A 22103-nucleotide genomic window follows, 5' to 3' on the forward strand; every position below is an offset into this window, starting at 1 on the left:
TTCCTCTATCTCTTCATCCTCTGGGTTTATAAACAAAGGTGTGCATTATCCTTCTAATCCTCCATGGTTATTGATTAATCTGCTAGGAGATGGATGTTCCAAAATGTTGGTCAATGGCCTCCTCTTGTGCCAAAATGAGGCCGCCCTCATGGTGGAGGAGCAACACCTTTATATTCTGTCTGGGCGGCCTCCAACCTGAGGGCATAAATATGGATTTCTCTTCCGGTTAAAAAAAAAGTTTCCTTCTCCCTCCCCTCTTCTTCTGTTCCTGGCTTTATCCTCTTCCTACTTCTCATCTGACTATCACCTCACCTCGGGTCCCTTCCTCCTTCCCCTTCTCCTATGGGCCACTCTTCTCTCAAATCAGATTCATTCTACTCCAGCCCTTTATCTTTCTAACCCACCCAGCTTCACCTATCACCCAGCTCTCCTCCTTCCCCTCCCCCCGGCTTCTTATAGTGGCATCTTCCCCCTTCCTTTCCTGTCCCGAAGAAGTGTCTCCCCCCGAAAAGCTGACTGTTTATTTATTTTCCATAGATGCTGCCTTCAGCATTTTGTGTGTGTTCTTTGGGTTTCCAGAATCTGCAGACTTTCTTGTGTTTATGATATGACTTATTACCCACTTCGTCTCAATTAAATCTTCCTTCTGCCCATCCAGTTTTGTCTGTGAATATTTAGTCTGAGCAACAACCTTGTAAATTTTTCACGCCACCTATCTAAATGGTAATTACTTCAAAAGTCTATGCCTTTTAAAAATAATTAATATTTTCCTTAAGAACACTTACTGGCAATTCAATTTTAATCTGAGTCTTACTTATGTTGAAATCTCTATTCTGTGAAATATTTAAGTTAATATAAAATTAAAGCTTTTTCTTTCTACTTTATTTGCCCGTGAGAGTTCTTCACTATAGTTGTAGTGGTAGGGCTGTTGTTTGAAGTCAGAGCTTCTCAGGAGTCATTAATTGACCACAATTGATAACAAGAAAGGCAAAATCAACATTGAGGAGATTACTAGATCTCTTCAAGAGGGTCAGTGTTGTTCATAAAATCTTGTGGATGCTTTCTTTTATACAGTACTGTGCAAATATCTCAGGCACATATATATAGCTAGGATGCCTAAGATTTTTGCACAGTACAGTAGTAATTTCATGTATTGCACTGTACTGCTGCAGCAAAAAAAAACAGATTTCACGACAAGTGAGCGATGATAAACCTGATTCTGATATGAGTCTCTATTGCGGATTGAGAGGGGGAATGGGGCAAGGAGAAGGGAATCATGGTTGGGAAAGTGTAAGGGAACGGGGAGCACGAGAGACATTCTGAACTGATCAATAAACCAAGTTTTCGGAAACAACTGACCTTGCCTGGTGTCTTGGGGTTGGGTGTGTCTGCACCCACGCCACACACCACCCCGGTACTTCTTCTCTGCCACCTGTCCCACTCTTCATTCCCCACATCATTTGCTCCCGCCGGATTTATAAACTTGCTCTCCAATCCAGGTTGACAAAGACAGTACTGTGCAAAAATCTTAGGCACCCTAGTTATGTATGCCCAAGACTTTTGCACATTACATACATTTATATATCTAATGGCTCCATGATTATAGTGTGTAATTAAGTGGTTTTAATGAGGGACCGCAAATCCATAAATTATTTCCCATCAAGAAACCCTAAACATTGGCCAGACTTTCAGTGGCTTAATCTGAACCTGTTGCCAAAAGGACATCAAGGCAATGTAATTTTGATTTGAAAGGAGTTGGATTGTATCTTGAATGTGTTCTGATGATGCTCAGGATAGAGTTTTTTAAAAAGTGTAAATCTAGCCTTTAGATGAGTGCAAGCATGGAAATAAAGATGAACACAGTTGGGCTGCATGATTAAAAAGCTTTCAGTGAGCAACAATTATGTAAAACAAGACAGTGGCCAGAGTTAAAATAAAAACTCGTTGGGCTTTAGTTTTTCATCATCACTGTATCATCATTTTAGAAAATAGTAAGTAATAATTTGTGAAGAAATCTTTAGCTTCATCTCATCTTGTCCTTCTTCCATTAGGTTTCTTGTATTTCTACAATTAATTTGCATATTTTATAACAATTTGTCAAACCATCATAAATTTTATAAAGTTTATTGTTCGCTCTCATTGCCTTTCCGGCAACACTATCTCTCTGAACGTTAAAATTTTTTTGAATAATGGATAAATCCTTTATGAGAGCAAAGAACTTTCACATCCCATATCTTTGTACACAGTGGTTCCATTCAATATCAGAGAATTGTATACAGTATACAACTTGAAATTCTTACTCTGCACAGACATCCACGAAACAGAAGAAAAACCCAAAGAATGAATGACAGAAAATGTTTGATTCCCCAAAACCCTCATTCCCCCCCGCCCATTCACAAGCAGCAGGACAAAAACACTGTCCAAGCCAACACTTGGACATCCCCCTGACACGGGAGGGAGCGGTATCGCTCCTGCCACTGCGAGAGGGGAGGCCAACAGCTTGCTGTTTTGATGTTACAATCTGCAGCGTTGCTTAATTTAAAGTTAAAGTCTGTCCTGAGCCTTATAGGCTCATCAGGCCGGTGCTTATGTCAGGTTTCTGTGGCGTGAAGCGACTGAGAGTACGAGACTCCCCCCCCCCCCGGATAGGACGCCAGTCTATCGCGAGGTTAACCCCCAACATTTTGCTGGTACCTATTTTCAGCTGGGTGGGCTGGAGCATTGTGTGGTTAAGTGCCTTGCTCAAGGACACAACACACCGCCTCGGCTGGGGCCCAAACTCACAACCTTCAGATCACTAGTCCAACACCTTAACCACTTGGCCACTCGCCACATGTTGCTTAATTTGACAACAGCATATACTGCTGTCTCGATGTTTCAGTCTCCCATGACACTTCAGGTGGTGATACCAGCGAGGAATCAGGTTGTCTGCAGGGGCCGCACCCTTAAGGAACTCGTCTTCCAAGCCACTTGGCAAGTTCCAAAAGCAGGAACTCTCCGCTGTGAAGAACTGCAGTTTGAGTGCAGCTGTAGATCACAGACTCTGACAGGACCCCAGTCACCTTGAAAAGGAAAGAAAAGATATTAAACTGCTTCTCAGGTGAACTGGAAGAAGTCGCCCTCTGGCGCCATCTTTAGCTCCTAGAAACGAGGCTTCAGTGCCTGGAGAGGTGTTAATGTGAAATAGTTGTCAATGGCAGAAGAAATGGACCAGAATGAAAAGGCAGCCTAAGTCACATCCCTATCACACAAAACAATGTAGTTGGATGGAAGAATTTTCCTATTTTTTTTCTATCAATTTTTTGCCATTTTGGTTAATTCCATCTCCATGCATGTTTCAATGATTTGACCCCAGACCATGCATGTGTTATATCACGATGACCTGATCTGTAGTTGTCGATCTAAAGAAAAGCATGTGGAAAAGAATATTTTTCCCAATTGCTAGAAAAGTCAGACGTTTGCTCATCCAGCTGTTTGGAATTCCTGCCAACTCAGCAAATGACGTTTATTGCCTTCCGTTTCCTCTCATTCTGGGTGGCACGTCTCTACCAAAGGAGGTGTAAGGCACTCCTCCCCTCTGCTAACTGCAGGTCATCCTTGGGCAAGGTGTAGCACCTGCTCGGGCATGCCTGCTCCGATCACAGGAGTAGGTGGTGGATGGTCGTGTGAGCAGCTGGTGCATATCACAAGTCCTGGTTATGTGTCCATTGACACCAGGCAGACAATCTCTGAAGAGTATTGATAATGGCTGGGATCACCCTCCTTGTAAAGGCACTGCCCAGAAGAAGCCAATGGTAAACCACTTCTGTAGTAAACTTTGCCAAGAACAATCATGGTCATGGAAAGACCATGAACAGCCATGTCATATGACACAGCACATGATGATGATGATGATGATAATTTTCTCTCATTGAGGGCCTGGTTCCCACCCTCCTTTAAAACTTACCCAGCTTACTTGAAAATCTGCCAAAATTCCGTGTAACATCTTTTTAAAAAATAAATAATTTAGCACTATGCTGTGGCACTAGTAGAGATAACGCCCAATTGTCCAGGAAAATCTGCCAGTCCAACGTCACCAAAATGCCAAAAGTATCAGATTATCACAGTTTTTGTTATGTTGACATTGTGTGGCATCATGCAATTTATATTTGAAAATATTGCCTAAGCTTTTGGAAACTATATGTGGGCAATTACTGGGATGTAAAATTTGATTAGCTTTGTATAGTCAATGTAATGAATATTGCAAGGAATGAAAATTACATTGCCAAGTATCTCAGTGTGTAGTGAACTGAGATGTTGATATAATGCAAAGAATATAATAATTTGTCTTTACTGTTTTAATTATTTTGATAAACAGTTACTGGTTTGGCAGAGGGTAATTGTTCAAATCGTGCATTGTTTCTAATTGAGTAACAAAAATGTAGTTCTGAATCGATACTGGATCAAAATGTGGTCAAGATGCGACTAAGAGAAAATTGAGTCAAATATTGGAGAGAGTGATTAGGGTTCAGCTCATAGAGCAGGGAATGTTGGAGAGGGGGAAATGACTCAGTAATCGCTATTTTACGTTGGCACTCTGACATGAGGATTGTAGGGAGTATTATCTGGAAACAAGTGTGAATGTTAAAATGCACAGTCAGAAGTCTGACTTGGTGAATTGCTCGAAACAGTCTGTTGAAAACAAGGCTTCATTTACTACCTGCACCTGTTATCATTCTCAGTTCACAAATATGTTCCTGTTAGTACTTAAATAGTTTGTGAAGAGTCTTAAATCTGCAAAACAAATTAACAGGCCTTCATGAAATTTTTGTTTCAATTACCATTCATTTACTATTTTTTCCTTCCTATGGCTTAGGATGTATAACATGAGAGGAAAAAGAAGTGATCATCTAAATGCATCAATTTTTCTGTGTAAGGGAAAAAAGGAACTTAATATCCACTGTAGATAAGATTCTAAATGACGTAGTACATAAGAAGCTAAATACTTCCCTTAAACAATGTTGGCTAATTAAGATGAGTTGGCACAGACTTTTGGCATCTTTGTTTCCCAGCTGCTGAGAGGGGCCTGTGCATTTAGGTGCTGCGCGTGGTTTAAAATGTGTTGCTTAGTGACAGTATCAGAAGTCTGAAGTGATGGGAGACTGGGGTTCAGATCAGCATCCGTTGATGGATCAGCAAGGAGTTGGAGTCACTTTTAGTTTCCCAGTGTTGGGAATGATAATGACCGCTTAGGGTTTGTGCTGAGCCACACCAGGAATTTAGTGGGCAGTCTTGAGCATTTTTTGCCATGATTACCTGCAGGAAAACATCACTCCCGATGTGGTATAGCTCTTAGTGGAGCATTGTGAGGAAATTTCTGCCAAGTTTTCCAGACAGTGGAGCTTTCCTGGGACAAGCAGATCTTCACAGAGTGCTGGATTTGGATCCCAGTCATGTTCACCCCATACTGGGCACAATGCCACATCTGGTTGAGATCTGGGTTCAATCCCAACTTTCTCTGTTTTCTGTGTAGGGCTTGCACATTTGATACATGGGCCACTTGGGCTTCCCACAGAGTGCTCTGTTATCCTCCCACATCCCCATGGCATAAGGACTGGTAGATTAATGAGCCACAGTTAACTGTCCTAATTTGTAGGTGGGGAGGGGGGGAGGGAAGGAGGGAACGTCCATGAGATGCCTGCGTCAGGCATTTTCATGCCTTACAAGGCTCAGATTGGAAGTCTGTGTGGGGCACCACTCCTCACACAGACACTAGATCAGGGGTCCCCAACCTTTTTCACGCTGCAGACCGGTTTCATATTGACAATATTCTTGCGGACCGGCCGACCGGGAGTGGGGGGGGGAGATGGTTGCCAACGGACAAGAGTAGCAGTCAAATATGTTGTGTTGACCCAGAAAAAGACTACAATGACCATGAAGCCTTGCACGGGCACCAGTGCGCATGTGTGACTTGTGCATGCGTGCACCTGCCGATTATTTTTCTACAAATGGTTTTTGGCGATTCTGTTCGGTGGGGGGGTGTTAATCACGACCGCAATATCGGTGATAAGTGGCTAATACACTCAATTTCATTTCTAAAAGGGATAATCTAATGAATTTAATATTAAACACACAGCGCATATTTTCCTCGCATGAATATAGTGATAAGTCAGTTATCAGGGGAAGACAGGGGAGCTTGAACTAAGTGTTGAACAAACTTCCAGTAGAAGTGGCAGAAGCAGGTTTGGTATTATCATTTAAAGTTAAATTGGATAGTATATGGACAGGAAAGGAATGGAGGGTTATGGGCTGAGTGCAGGTCTGTGCGATGAGGTGAGAGTAGCGTTCCTCACGGACTGGAAGAGTGGAGATGGCCTGTTTCCGTGCTATTATTATATGGTTATATAAGTCAACAGCATCATAACATTTTAAGTAACGTTTGAATAATAAACACACAGCGCATATTTTCCCCGTATGAACATATAAAATCATCGCAACGCACCAATATCGCTGAATCAGTGGGAGCCCTGGGCTTGTTTCCCTGCAACAAGACAGTCCGATCGAGGGGTGATGGGAGACAGCGATACTCGTAGGGGGTTCCTTATGTCCAATCTATTCCGCAATTTAGTTTTCGTTGCATTCATTGCAGAGATATGTTGGAAATGGAAGCAACGTTTTCAGTGCTTTCGTGGCTATCTCAGGATATTCAGCCTTGACTTTGATCCGGAATGCCGGCAGAGATGTTATGTCAAACATGTTTTTCAGCCTGCCGTCATTTACAAGCTGAAGGAGTTGATCTCCTTCCCGCGCTGACATGAATAACGTGCGGGTAATGACTTCGCGTGCGTTCAAGCTCAATAGTAGCCATGACAGGGAATGAGGAAAGGTGCAGCTGACTCATATCGCCAAATCACATTGTTTCCTCGCAGTCCGGTAGCGCATGCTCTGTGGCCCGGTACCGGTCCGCGGCCCGGTGGTTGGGGACCGCTGCACTAGAGCAACGTATGGTTAAGTGCCTTGCTCAAGGACGCAAACACGTTGCCACAGCTGAGGCTCGAACTAGTGATCTTCAGATTACTAGACGAACGCCTTAACCACTTGGCCACGTGCCCAACACAATTTGTAGGTGAGGGGTTAGAATATTTTGGGAGTTGTTAAGAATATGGGAAGAATAAAGTAGAATTATAGTCCAGATTCAATGGGCTGAAGGGCCTGTTTCTGACTCTGTGTTGCTTACTCGATCACAGTGCCTTATCCTCTGTTGGTCATTACTGAATAGCATACGTTAAACCATGTACAACACCGGAATGTGCAGTGCCCTCTCAGTAGCACCCAAAACTTGGTGGGTTTTTTTGGTAGCTCTGAAGTCAGCAGATGTTAACATATGACCATTGGTTATATCTGCTACAACTATCTTGCTCAAACAGGTTGCCGCTGCTTTGATGTTAGTTGGTGATTCATTTGATTTAGTCCTGGGTAACTATAGACTCTCTTTCCCCTACTTTGATTTGGGGTGGTGATGGGTGAAGAAATATAGAGTTCTCAGCTTTTGATGTCCAGGCAAGCTCATGAATGGTTTCACTTGAAGATATTACCCATGTTTTTTGATATATTCTAGTCATGTGTTTTATCTGGTGGTGGATATTAAGGAAGCGAGATCAGAATCTGTAAAAGTGAATTTACTGTAATTTTACAAAATCTGTTTGAAAACAGTAATTGAATCAGAATCAGGTTTAATATCACTGGCATATGTCATGAAATGCGTTGTCTTTGTGTAGCGGTACAATGCAGTACATAATATTTCTTTTAAGTAGTTAAATAGCAATGCAAACATAGAAATAAAAAAGTAGTGAGATAGTGTTCATGGGTTCAATGTCCATTCAGAAATCAGAGGGGCAGAGGCTGTTCCTGAATCAATGAGTGTGTGCCTTCAGGCTTCTGGACCTCCTTCCTGATGGTAGCAATTAGAACAAGGCGTGATGTAGATCATAGAGGTTCTTAATGATACATGCTGCCTTTTTGAGGCATCTCTCCTTCATGGTGTCTTGGATACTACGGAGGTTAGTGCCAATGATGGAGCTGACTGAGTTTACAAATCTCTGCAGTTTATTTTGATGCTGTTCAGTATCCAATCCCCCTCCTCCCCACCATGCTGGACAGTAATGTAGCCAGTTAGAATGCTCTCCACGGTACATCTGTAGAAATTTGCAAGTGCCTTTGCTGACATACCAAATTTCTTCAAACTTCTAGTGAAATATAGCTGCTGTTGTGCCTTCTTTGTAGCTATGTTGGCCCCGGGTTAGATCCTCAAGTATATATTGCCATCCGAGAACTTGAAATTGCTCACTCTTCCCACTTCTGATTGTTTCAATGCTGATAGTTTGTTTGTAGGATAGGGTTCGTAATTGAATTCAAAAGCCAGTGTCGGTTTGCAGGGTTTTTGAATGACGTCAATTAGTGTTTAATTTACTTTATTCAAGTTTATCTTCAAAAGGTGTATTCGGCTCACAAACATGAGAAAATCTGCAGATACTGAAAAACACACAAAATACTGGAGAAACTCAGCAGGCCAGGCAGCATCTATGGAAATTAATAAACAGTCGATATTTTGGGCTGTGACCCTTCGTCAGGACTTGAAAGAGAGGGGAAGAAGTCTGAATGTGGAGGGAGAGGAGGAGGAAGTACAACATGGCAGGTGATAGGTGATACCAGGAGAGATCAGGAGCTGGGAAGTTGATTGGTGAAAGAGATAAAGGGCTGGAGAAGGGGGAATCTGATAGGAGAGGACGGAAGACCATGGAAGAAAGGGATGGGGGAGGAGCACCAGAGGGAGGTGATGGGCAGGTAAGGTGTGAGAGGGAGAGGGAAATGGGAATGGTAAAGGAGAGGAGAGGGGAGGGCAATTACTGGAAGTTTGAGAGATCGATGTTCATGCCAGCAGGTTGGAGGCTACTCAGGCGGAATATAAGGTGTTGCTCCTCCAACCTGAGTGTGGCCCCACTTGTTCCACGCTGATAATTATTTTGAAGCCATCGAATTTTGAGGGCATGCCAAAAATCAGGAACAGAAAAGCAATTGTGGACTTAGCTGCAGTTCCCAATTGAGTGACTGTGCACGAGAAGTGTTTGTACTTTCTACATCTCAAGGTGGAGTAGTTCAGTCCACAGTGACTGCAGATCTCTTCTTTGATCTGTCATTTACTAAGCAGTCTATAGTTTGGTAAATCTTTCCACTTATTCATTTACGCTAGGGTTTGATGGGTGTGCATTGTCCTGCATTGTGGCATCTGATGTTTCCGTAAGCAGAAACACAGTGACAATGATTTTCTAGTCATTGCAGAGGTCACTAGAAGTAAAATATGATACCACTAAAACCAGGCTCTCATTTGCTGGGGAGGGAGTTTAAAGGAGTGTTTTGTCACACTGAGCATGAGGAACCTTTTCTTTATTAGCAACAGGAATTCAAAAGCTTTTTTTCTTTGTAGAGAAACCACGCTACCTAATCTAAATAAAATCAGAATTGTGTCAATTGAAGGCTAATTATTGGAAATAACTACAAAATTATAAATATGTAATTTATAACTTCAGGTGAAAGGATTATTTTTAGCAATTGTTGTTTATTTTTTTAAAACTGTATAATTTGAACACCCTCTATAAATTATAAAAGGAGACAGCAAGCTAATTAGCATGCCAGGTCAGTGCTGCAGTGATGTCACTAGCAGGACTAAATCCTGTGTTCAGTTCTCAGTGCCTGCATCTATCTCCTGAAGCCAAATGGAGTACAGATCTGAGCTGCCTGTAAGCTGGATCATCACTCGTAGCTGATTTTTTTTTTAAACCCTGTCTTTCTCCGTCTTTTGTGTTTTTGTTACGTTATCACGAATGCTCTGAAAGCATCATCCAAACTCTCTTTGATAGAGGATCCTAAGTGCTTGATTTTCCTATGCTACGGAGAGAGCAAGAGAAAGAAAGAGTGGAAAAACTACAAAAATAAATTGAGCGCATTGGATAATGCCAGCGCAGAAGATGGAGTGGGAACTGTTAGTATTAGTTGCATGTGAAGTCAGTGAAGAGATATTCACAAACCAAGAGGTTCAGGTACGCTACAAATCCATTATTTTTAATAACTGCACCAGTCGTCCTGTTGTACATTGTAAGCAGAGACTTGATCAAATTGTAATTCATCTTACAGTAAAGCATGTAGCCTTTATATAACGCACAGCACAAAATTATCAAATGTGCTTATGTACCTGTGCAGCAAGCACATTTTCAATTGAAGCTTCAGTAACCATTGCATGCCTGAAGGTATTATTTACATTGACACAAATTAATATATACATGAGAAAATATTAGCAGTTCTGAGAATAAATTAAATTCATTTCTTTAACCTATGTATTTGCATTAAGTTTCATGACTTAATGTTTTTTAGCATACATCATTGCTCCCTAATGGTGTTGGGTAGATTTTGTTCACTGTGTAATTCTGCTTAAAATTTCTGTGCACCTTAGTAAGTACAGCCTGTCTTTCTTCCTGCTCTCTGCTAATATTTTTGTCCCCTGTTCATTGTCTGCATGGATTTACACACAAACGCAGTGAGACTTTTAAACTCCGCATCGAGAAGAATTGCTCATTTCATTCTGTGCGCACCGGCCCACCCTCCCCCCAAGCCGAGAGCAGGTTGAACACGTTGAGGGACAGAATGACGATAATGGCAATGACTGTTCCACCTTTAGATGCACTGGGTAATGTTCTCCTTCTGGCATTCTGCAAGGTGACCTTCATCAGTATCTGCAGTTGCCAATGCAATTGTTGCCCTAGTGAAATCAGGAATGGGAAATGCTGGACAGGAAATAAAAGCATCAAAACAGTATGTTTATCAATTTGGTGTGCAGTGGATTAGGACAGAGTTATTTAACCGCTGGGGTCTAGCTTTCCATCTAGTTCTGACTGATTAGCAGAAGCAAGAAATTTCTTTTCTAATTGGGTGGAATGAAACGACACAAGACAGCTCTCTCTCTCTCTCTCTCTCTCTCACACACACACACACACACACACACACACACACACACACTCCTTTTTGATGTGGGCCACATGGCACGTTTGGCACAATGAGCATTAAATTGGAGAGGGCACAATGACTGAAGATGTAGAAAGTGGAGACGTGAGTCTTTGTGCAAAGAAGGGCAGAGTCTGGATATTATCTGGACAAGTGCATCTGATCACAGTGTGTCCACTGGGAAATTCTTGACCCTTGCCCTGTTTGCTAGGATTGGCAAAGAAAAATCAAGGAACTATTGACAATGAAAAGAGGGGTTTTCTTTGATTTTGTGTAGGATTTATTAGGATTCTGCATCAGGTTTCAGTATTTATTCTGCTGAATGATATATCTTTCAATAAAGTTAATATGCGTGCTTCATAACCAGTGTTTTATATAGATAGGCTTTGGTGATTAACACATTCAGAAATGTACAGATTTTGAGGCAATTGTATTGGATAAATGGAGATGGAGTCTGGAACAAAGAAACGGGCTCAGACAGGTCAAGTAAGGGGAGCCACCCCCAAGATTTCCCCTTTGCACATCTATCAGTGATCTATGTGAAAGAATGGAGGGAGAGGGGCATTGGGGAAGATAGCACTCTCCCCTGAATTCTCTACTTCTGGAGCATGTGGAGGCCGGGCGATAACTTCAGAATGGGAGCACGTTCCCAACAACCCACCTTCCTGCCCTCTCCAATGTCTCCTGATGCTCTGTGCCTTTCCCACCCATGGCAAAAGCCAGATTTCCCTGGAGAGAACTGGCATCACCCTAGAGCTCATGGAATAGGAGTAGGAACAATTAGAGCTGCAAAGGCAGAAGAAGAAAGTTGGGTCATTGAAATTTACAGAAGAAGCAGATTACGTGTTACCTTTTGGAAGAGGGCATCACAGAAGGATTTTTAGTAAATGAAGCAAATGGATAAAAAAAAATATAGGTTCAAAGTAAATTTTTGATCAAAGTACATGTCTGTCAGCATATACAACCCTGAAATTCATTTTCCTGTGGGCATATTCAGCAAATCTACAGTCATTGAAAGTGAGTCCTTTGGTTGTGGGAACAGTTCAGTGACGGAACAAGTGAAGATGAGTTTAGTTATCCCCTATGGTTCAGGAGCCTGATGTTTGATCAAGCATACAATAGAGCATAAATCTTTGGAACATAGAATACTACAACACAGTACAGGCCCTTTGGTCCACGATGTTGTGGCAAACTTCTAAGCTACTCTAAGGTCAATCTACCTCTTCCCTCCTACATAGCCCTCCATTTCCCTATCATTCATGTGCCTGTCTAAGAGTTTCTTAAATGTCCCTAATGTATCTGCCTCTACCACCACCTCTGGCAGGGTGTTCCACACATTCATTGCTCTCTGTGTTTAAAAAAACACATTACTTCTGACATCTTCCCTATCCCCACCCCCCACACTTTCTTCCAATCGCCTTAAAATTATGCCCCCTGGTATTAGCCATTTCTGTCCTGGGAGCAAAGTCTCTGGCTGTGCACTTGATCTATGCCTCTTATCATCTTGCACACCTTTATCAAGTCACTTCTCATCCTTGTTCGCTCTAAGCCATTGGCTTCTTTAGCCAATGTTACTTGGTGATTACCACGGTTTGGTTCACAAAAGGCAAATTGATAGATTTTCTGTATGGTGGGAAAGTAGCCATCATGACAAAGGAAAATAATTGTGAGAACTAAAACTTGGTGGAAAGTTATTAAAACAAAGTCAGGACTCGTGGAAGGTTTCCTTTGTGTCAAAAGAACTGGAATGAAAAAAAGTGAAGAGATGAAGCTATTGAGACAGATCTTCCGTTGTCTTGATTGCTGTCTGATTGCCTCCAGGGCAGGATATTTGTTCGAACATGGCCCAGATGCCGCTGTCCACAGGGAGTCTGGCTTCCTGCTCTTCGATGGGACTGAGCGCAGTTAAGAGGCTAGCTCAGTGCAGACATCTATTGTACTTGCCACATGGTTTTGACAGCTGGTGAGACACTGCCCGTAGGCTCTCGCGTTGGCCGTGCTGTCACTTTTAGGGATTGTTGAATATTTGGGAAGGTCTTTTACCTTTGTAAAGCTTCAGTAATAATTTTGGCCTGTTAAAATTAAGTCAAAAATATTTAATGCACACTGCAAGAGAGAAAAAAAAACCATCATACCTAACATAAATAAATAATAAATAACTCGGCTTATCTTTCAATGGGCTGTGCCTCATTCACTTATATAGGACAGCTGTTCTTGTCCCAGCCTGCCTCAGAGCAGGGAAGCCTGAGGAGATTGTTGTCGTCCAGTTGGACTTGGAAGAGTCCCCAGATGTGATGAAGGCAGCCAGGGTAGCAGATGCCACCTTTGGCCTGGAACCAGGATTGAGTTGGAAACTGAGGCTTTGTGGGACACACCGTTAAATCCTGGCACCTGAACTGGCATAGAGTCAGAGGTTCCAGGCTGTTTTATGTGATCCAGCCGTACAGCACAGCAGCAGGCCTGTCAGCCCATCATCTGCGTGAAGTTATCCACTTTGGTGGCAAAAATAGGAAAACAGATTATTATCTGAATGGTGGCCGATTAGGAAAAGGGGAGGTGCAACGAGACCTGGGTGTCATTATACACCAGTCATTGAGAGTGGGCATGCAGGTACAGCAGGTGGTGAAAAAGGCGAATGGTATGCTGGCATTTATAGCGAGAGGATTCGAGTACAGGAGCAGGGAGGTACTACTGCAGTTGTACAAAGCCTTGGTGAGACCACACCTGGAGTATTGTGTGCAGTTTTGGTCCCCTAATCTGAGGAAAGACATCCTTGCCATAGAGGGAGTACAAAGAAGGTTCACCAGATTGATTCCTGGGATGGCAGGACTTTCATATGAAGAAAGATTGGATGAACTGGGCTTGTACTCCTTGGAATTTAGAAGATTGAGGGGGGATCTGATTGAAACGTATAAAATCCTAAAGGGATTGGACAGGCTAGATGCAGGAAGATTGTTCCCGATGTTGGGGAAGTCCAGAACAAGGGGTCACAGTTTGAGGACAGAGGGGAAGCCTTTTAGGACTGAGATTAGGAAAAACTTCTTCACACAGAGAGTGGTGAATCTGTGGAATTCTCTGCCACAGGAAACAGTTGAGGCCAGTTCATTGGCTATATTTAAGAGGGAGTTAGATATGGCTCTTGTGGCTACGGGGGTCAGGGGGTATGGAGAGAAGGCAGGTATAGGGTTCTGAGTTGGATGATCAGCCATGATCATACTGAATGGCAGTGCAGGCTCGAAGGGCCGAATGGCCTACTCCTGCACCTATTTTCTATGTTTCTATATTAGTTCCATGTGCCAGTACAGGGTCTTGAGTTTCTATGCTTTCAATTCAAGTGCATATAAGACCATAAAATCATGCAATGTAGGAGCAGAATCGGGCCCTTTGGCTTATTGAGTCCCTTCTGCCATTTCGTCATAGCTGATCCAATTTTGCTCTCAGCCCCAATCTCCTGCCTTTTCCCTGTATCCCTTCATGCACTGACCAATCAAGAATCTATCAAATATCCATAAACACTTAGACTCCCCAACTGCCTGTGGCAATGAATTCCACAGATTCACCACTCTCTAGCTAAAGAAATTCCTCTTCACCTCTGTTCTGAAAGGACACCCCTGTATTCTGAGGCTGTGTCCTCTGGTTTTAGATTCCACCACCACAGGAAACATCATCTCCACATCCACTCTATCAAGGCCTTTCACCATTCAATATATTTTAATTAGGTCAACACTCATTCTTCTGAATTCTAGTGAATTCTCCTGTGACCTTTTATTTTAACAAGGTCTTTTCGCCCACAGAACTGCTGCTCACTGGAATGTTGTTTTTTTTTTGCATCATTCTCTATAAACTGTAGAGACTGTTGTGTGTGAAAATCTCAGATACTCAAACCATCCCGTCTGGCACCGACGATCATTCCACGGTCAAATTCACTTAGGTTCCATTTCTTCCCCATTCTGATGTTTGCTCTAGACATTGATTGAACCTCTTGACCATGTCTGCATGCTTTTGTGCATCTGAGTTTTTGCCAGATGATTAGCTGATTAGTTATTTGCATTAACGAGCAAGTGTACCTAATAAAGTGGCCACTGAGTGTATGCCTCTGTTAGATCACCCCACCCCCCACAGTCTCCTCCACACCAAGGAAGACAAAACCAGCCCATCTAATCTCCCTTAATAGCTAAAACACTCCATCTTAGGCTGCGCCCCAGTGAAATTTCTCTGTAGTGTTACTAGTGTAATCATATGGCAAACAGGAGTGTACACAAGCCAAGCGTGAGCTTATAAAGTTGTAGCATGATCTCTCCTCTTAAATTGTGTACCCTGGATGGAGCAGGGACGTATCCTCTATGCAGTCAATACTACCTTATTTAGCTGTTCAGGGATCCTTGGACTTGCACACCAGGGTCTTTCTGTTCCTCAGAAATCCTTCAGACCTACCATTCACTCTGTGTGTATTTGTGTGTGTGTGTGTGTATGTATCCCACTGCTATTTGAGCTTCCAAAATGCAACCCTGGCAATTATCAGGATTAAATTCCATCAGCCATTGCTTTGCCTATTTTACCAACTAATTAATATTCTCTAGCCTATAATCAGCAACACCAGAATGTTCTGACGCCACCTTCAGGACCACTTCTAGTTCTGCACTCCTTACCTTGGAACATTACAACACTGTACAGGCCCTTTGGGCCACCATGTTCTTCCCACCTTGGGAAGGTCACCTCACACATACATGGGGTGCCAATTTACGGGAAAGGTGAATTTATGATGGAAGATTGCTGAAAATGTTGCTTTTAAAATGACAAGCACGTTGAGTATTAAGAATATCCATTCACTTGCTCCTGATTTTTCTAAAAGTTGAAAAGATGTGCAGTACTCAGCAAAAGTCTTGGGCACATTTATATAGCCGGTGTGCCCAAGACTTTTGTGCAGTACTGAATTTGTCAACGTGGAATGGAGAGCGAGTTTGTAAATCCAGCGGGAACAAAGGATATTGGGAATGGCTGCGGGAGGGGTGTGGGACAGGTGGCAGAGAAGGAGTGCCAGGGGCTGGGGAGGAGGATGGGGTGGATCGGGTATAGACACGCCCAGCCCTGAGACTCCAGGCAAGGTCATTTGATTCCAAACAATTAGTTTAATGATCAATACTGGATGTGTCTCTGGTGCCTCCCATTCCCTTGCCTCTCCCTTCCCTTTTCCCAACTGTGATTCCCCTCCCTCTGCCCCTTCCCACTCTGTCCACAATAGAGACCCATATCAGAATCATTTTTATCATTGCTTCACATCTCTCACGAATTTATACAGTTCAAAAATCATATAATTTCTAGGCAAGTTTGTGGTACTGAAATATTCAATAAAAGATCAATATATTTATATGTTTCACATTTAAAGATTTCTCTATCCGTATGTCATAGAGTTGAATGAGTTTCCTCTAGTACACTCCAGAATGCCCTCCTCTGTGCTTCCGAAATTTAGATTATTCATAGCAGACACCTTAATTCACTGGAGTGATACCATTAATGCTTCTGTGCAAATCCTCCAAAATCCACTGGAAAGATACACTACAGCACCCTCTCTCACGTTTTCTTACGTGGCTGGTGGTGCTGTGGCATCAGCACTGGACTTGGAAGCGAGTGGTGCTGGGTTCGAATCCGGCTGGCCCCTGGCAACGCTTTCCATCCGTGCTGGGTTGCGTATCGAGCTAATAACCCGTCCTCGTGAAAAAACAGACAAATGCTAAGGGAATGGCAAGGTCGCCACCCGATGCCCCACAAGGCACGGTGAGGAGTACATTACAGTCCGCTCTTACAGCCCAACAATGAGGCTCCAATTACACTAATTCATAAGTTGTTTGGATTCGCAAGCCCAATACCAGGCTTCCAAAACAAGCACTCCAGAACAGGAGGAGGTCTGCAAATGCTGAAAATCCAAAGCAACACACCCAAAATGCTGGAGGAACTCTGCAGGTCAGGCAGCATCCATGGAAATGAATAAACAGTTTCCATTTTGGGCTGAGACCCTTCATCAGGACTGAGAAGGAAAGGGAAAAATGTTAGAATAAAAAAGTTGGAGGGAAGGGAAAGAGGGTAGCTGGAAGGTGATAGGTGAAGACAGGTGGGTGGGAAAGGTCAAGGGCCTGAGAAGAAGGGATCTGGTAGGAGAGGAGAGTGGACCATAGGAGAAAGGAAAGGAGGAGGGGACCCGGGGGATGCAATAAGCAGGTGAGAAGAAGTGAAAGGTCAGAGTGGGGAATAGAGGGATGGGAGGGAATTTTTTTTTACCGGAAGGAGAAATCGATATTCATGCCATCAGGTTGGAGGCTACCCAGATGGAATTCAAGGTGCTGCCCCTGCACCCTGAGGGTGGCCAGGTCTTGACATAGAAGAGGCCATGAAATGGGAATGGGATTTAAAATGTTTGGCCACCGGGAAGTCCTGCTTGTGTCGGATGGTGCAGGGGTGAACATTGCCTCAGAAAGTGGAGGCAAAAAGACTTAAGGGATATTTTCAAGACCCTGTATGAAAAATATAGCATCCTTTCTGATTCCTGGGAATTCCAATTCCATGACTCCCCAAAGTGGAGAAGGAGCATGAATCAAACAGACCCTGCATTGGGAACGTATAGAACACCACAGTGAAGGATAGTAATCTACCCATAGGACAATCACCTCCTGCCCATCGATGGATCAATCTGTAGTTCTTACATCAGTCACCCTCAGGATCTTCTAACAGTCTCCTCACATGAAGTGGAAGCCAGTTATGCTTGATCCCGAGAGACTGCCTAAGAAGAATAAGAAGACTTCTTTCAGTATAGGATTGCTTTGTGTTTCAATATACTTTGTCATCATTTGTTGGTTGACTTAGAGTAGAAGAAAGCGGTGTCATGTGTCTCAATATCTAGGCCAACATGGCTTTGATGGATGAGACCTATGCAGGCATTACTGCAATAGGTTCCTTTCTAAAGACATTTGTTTATCATGTAGTTTTTTTGGGGGGGATAATCCAGCAACTTGGGACCACTGTTTTTGATCAACAACAGTTTTATTTTAACTTTTAGTTGAATTCAGATTCCTAAACTACCATTCTGTCATTTTTTTAAAACTCTCTTCCTCTGGATTATTAGTCTCTCTATGTACGTCTCATGACGCTGCTGGCATTTAGGGCAGCAGTGAAGGTCCTGCATCTCTGGGGGTGTTCAGGGCTTCCTTCGTCATGTTAGTAGCCTGGTTTTCACCACTGTCAGTCACGCAAGTCCCGGCTGGAGACTCAGGAATACTGTCACACTCAGATGTGAAAGGATACTTCATTGCCGTTTCCGTAACAGTTTAGTTTGACCAGTCAGGGTTGTTAGCCCTGAGCTGAACCCCCAAACCTGGAGGACCAGTTGGCCAATCTTTGTCTGGCCTCTACCCTTTGACCTGTTTGGCATGGGTGACCCTACCAACAGCCAAAGTATAAAGCCCTGACTCCAGCCAACATACGTCCCCAACCAGGAGAAAGTTGTGGGCCTCTTGGAGGTGAATTATCAGTACACTGACATAACTAATATTCTCCCAGATCCTCTTTCCATTATACTTACATTAATGTATATCTTTCCTTTGTCTTGAAAGCCTTTAAGATAAAGCATTGAAAACAAGTATTGCATTTGTTTTTACTTCTCCCTGTGTTTTAAGCTCTGATGTCTAACATATACCATGTCAATGTCCAGTAATATTAAGTCACTATAGGAATATGTTACACCCTAGAGTTTGGTGATTGGCTACTAATATTTTCAATGGACACCAGATGGTCTCCAGCGCCGATGCACTGGAAGGGCAGAGATCAAGTGAGAGAAACTTGTTCTCCAATTGCTTGCAGTAGTTGAACAATACTCTGCAAAATAATTCACTCTCTTGTTCAGAATTCCCAACGGTTTACTATCTGACTCACTAGTTTATTTTCCCACCCTATGAGCTCATCAGAGGTCACCTGGCCCTTTTACCTTTGGATCACCAGGGTGAATTACTCTGACTGATTTCTTCCACAAGAATCACCACAGCTGAGGAGTTTGTTGCAAGGCGTCTGATCCCCGTTCTCTTTTTAGGCATGGCAAGAAATATGGAGCCCAACTGAGGCAATGTGAGTGCTACTAAATTACTGTAGCACAGAGGGATAGTTGTGAAGATTAGGTGCTAAATGCAGCAGATGTTGCTAAAAGTTGAAGTGGGAGGCTCCACATTTAATTGTCTTGTGTCTAAATAAAAGCAAATAAGTTTATTCCGAACAAGATAGTTTTTAGTACCTAGGGTATTCTGTCTCACAGAGTTACAAGAAAGAAAAATACTGAGTCATCACAATGAAATTCCAACATTTAGCAATTTTCAATCCTTTTTGGGTGCTTTGGGAAAATGGGATGGGGGAAAAGATGAAGCAAGATGGGATTAATTAGAGAATATAATGTCTTGTCAAGAATTGGGTAAATGACTACTTCTTGGCTAATGAGTGGTGTTGATTCGATATTGAATAATTATACATATTCCTGCTCTGATGCCATTATTTCTAGTCTTTGGGGATCTCTCTTAGTCCTCTCTCTGTTTCTTGTCAGCAGAACAGAAGCTTAGAATTAGTGGGCATTCTCCGGGGATTCGTGACTTGGATGAGGAGGAATTTATTCTCAGAGAATTGTGAATCTTTGGCACTCTCCTCCCAGAGAACTGTGACTGCTGAATCACAATCTGCCTCCGTCTTCAACCTCGTTAGATGTTGTAAAAGATGAGAGTGGAGGTTATCAGTGTTGAACAGGAAAGTAGAGCAAAAGTTATCATAGAAACATAGAAAATAGGTGCAGGAGTAGGCCATTCAGCCCTTCGAGCCTGCACCGCCATTCAGTACGATCATGGCTGATCATCCAACTCAGAACCCTATACCTGCCTTCTCTCCATACCCCCTGATCCCTTTAGCCAGAAGGGCCATATCTAACTCCCTCTTAAATATAGCCAATGAACTGGCCTCAACTGTTTCCTGTGGCAGAGAACTCCACAGATTCACCACTCTCTGTGTGAAGAAGTTTTTCCTCATCTCGGTCCTAAAAAGCTTCCCCTTTATCCTCAAACTGTGGCCCCTCGCTCTGGACTTCCCCAACATCGGGAACAATCTTCCTGCATCTAGCCTGTCCTATCCCTTTAGAATTTTATACGTTTCAATCAGATCCCCCCCCTCAATCTTCTAAATTCCAGAGAGTATAAGCCTAGTCGATCCAGTCTTTCATCATATGAAAGTCCTGCCATCCCAGAAATCAATCTGGTGAAACTTCTTTGTAGCCCTCTATGGCAAGAATGTCTTTCCTTGATCATCACCATCATCATTTTGTGCCGTGTCATATGTTGTGGCCGATCATGGTCTTCCCGTGACCATGATTGTTCATGGCAAATTTTTCAACAGATTTGGTTTGCCATTACCCTCTGGGCAGCATCTTACAAGATGGGTGACCCCAGTCATTATCAATACTCTCACCCTACTGTGTATTTGCTGCATATTTTCATCACTTTTCCATTTTTTCATGTGAAACCTTGAACCAGCTCCACCATTTAATAACAAACACACAAGAACATCTGCAGTAGGGTCAGACAGCACCTATGGAGATATATGGATCACGCAAACAACAGGAATTCTGCAGATGCTGGTAATTCAAGCAACACACATCAAAGTTGCTGGTGAACGCAGCAGGCCAGGCAGCATCTCTAGGAAGAGGTACAGTCGATGTTTCAGACCAAGACCCTTCGTCAGGACTAACTGAAGGAAGAGTTAGTAAGAGATTTGAAAGTGGGAGGGGGAGATACAAAATGATAGGAGAAGACAGGAGGGAGAGGGATGGAGCCAAGAGCTGGACAGGTGATTGGCAAAGGGGATATGAGAGGATCATGGGACAGGAGGTCTGGGGAGAAAGACAAGGGGGGGGAACCCAGAGGATAGGCAAGGGGTATAGTCAGAGGGACGGAGGGAGAAAAAGGAGAGTGAGAGAAAGAATGTGTGTATAAAAATAAATAACGGATGGGGTACGGGGGGAGGTGGGGCATTAGCGGAAGTTAGAGAAGTCGATGTTCATGCCATCAGGTTGGAGGCTACCCAGACGGAATATAAGGTGTTGTTCCTCCAACCTGACTGTGGCTTCATCTTTACAGTAGAGGAGGCCGTGGATAGACATGTCAGAATGGGAATGGGATATGGAATTAAAATGTGTGGCCACTGGGAGATCCTGCTTTCTCTGGCGGACAGAGCGTAGGTGTTCAGCAAAGCGGTCTCCCAGTCTGCGTCGGGTCTCGTCAATATATAGAAGGCCTATTAGTCCTGACGAAGGGTCTCGACCTGAAACGTCGACTGAACCTCTTCCTTGAGATGCTGCCTGGCCTGATGCGTTCACCAGCAACTTTGATGTGTGTTGCTTGAATTTCCAGCATCTGCAGAATTCCTGTTGTTGTCCATGAGGCAGTACTCATTGGAGGATTACAAGTGGAGATAGTCAGTAACTTTAAATTCCTGAGTGTCACTAACTCAGAGGACCTGTCCTGGACCCATCATATAAATATTATTGAAAAGAAAGCAAACCACCGCCTCTACCTCCTCAGGAGTCTGCAAAGGTTCAGTATGCCATCAAAAACTTTGCCAAACTTCTACAGTATAAATGTGTTATGGAAAGTGTGCTGACCGGCTACATTATGGCCTGGTATGGGAACACCAATGCCCTTGAGCAGAAAATCCAACAGAAGGTCGAAGATTCGGCCCAGAACATCACGGGTAAAATCTTCTGTACCATTGAACACATCTAAGGGAAAAATTGTCATAGAAAAGCAGCATCCATCGTCAAAGATTCTCACCACCCAGACCATGCTCTTTTCTCATAGCTGCCTTCAGGTAGAAGGTACAAGAGCCTCAGAACTCGCTCCACCAGGTTCAAGAACAGTTACTACCCCTCAACCATCAGGTTCCTGAACAAAAGGGGATAACTCCACTCATTTAAGGCGCTTTTATATTGTTATTTTATGCTCGTTATTTATTGCTGTTTACTTAAATCTGCATTTGCAGTTTCTTCACAGTTT

General features: G+C 43.1%; 1 protein-coding gene across 3 annotated transcripts in view; it reads left to right on the forward strand.

Annotated features, from left to right (window-relative positions):
- The window catches only part of LOC134338129 (calcipressin-2-like), a 127404-nt gene that overhangs the window by 32740 nt on the left and 72561 nt on the right, over window positions 1–22103 (forward strand). Inside the window, exon 1 of one of the 3 annotated variants that reach the window (XM_063033686.1) lies at window positions 9731–10076. The exons of the other annotated variants lie outside the window; for them this stretch is intronic. Within the exon in view, the coding sequence (XP_062889756.1) occupies window positions 9990–10076 (87 nt within the window). The 5' untranslated portion in view covers window positions 9731–9989. Of the gene's footprint in view, window positions 1–9730; window positions 10077–22103 lie in introns of those variants that run through there. 3 annotated transcript variants of the gene reach the window in all.

The sequence above is a fragment of the Mobula hypostoma genome, chromosome 26 (assembly GCF_963921235.1).
Source record: "Mobula hypostoma chromosome 26, sMobHyp1.1, whole genome shotgun sequence".
Lineage (NCBI taxonomy): Eukaryota > Metazoa > Chordata > Chondrichthyes > Myliobatiformes > Myliobatidae > Mobula > Mobula hypostoma.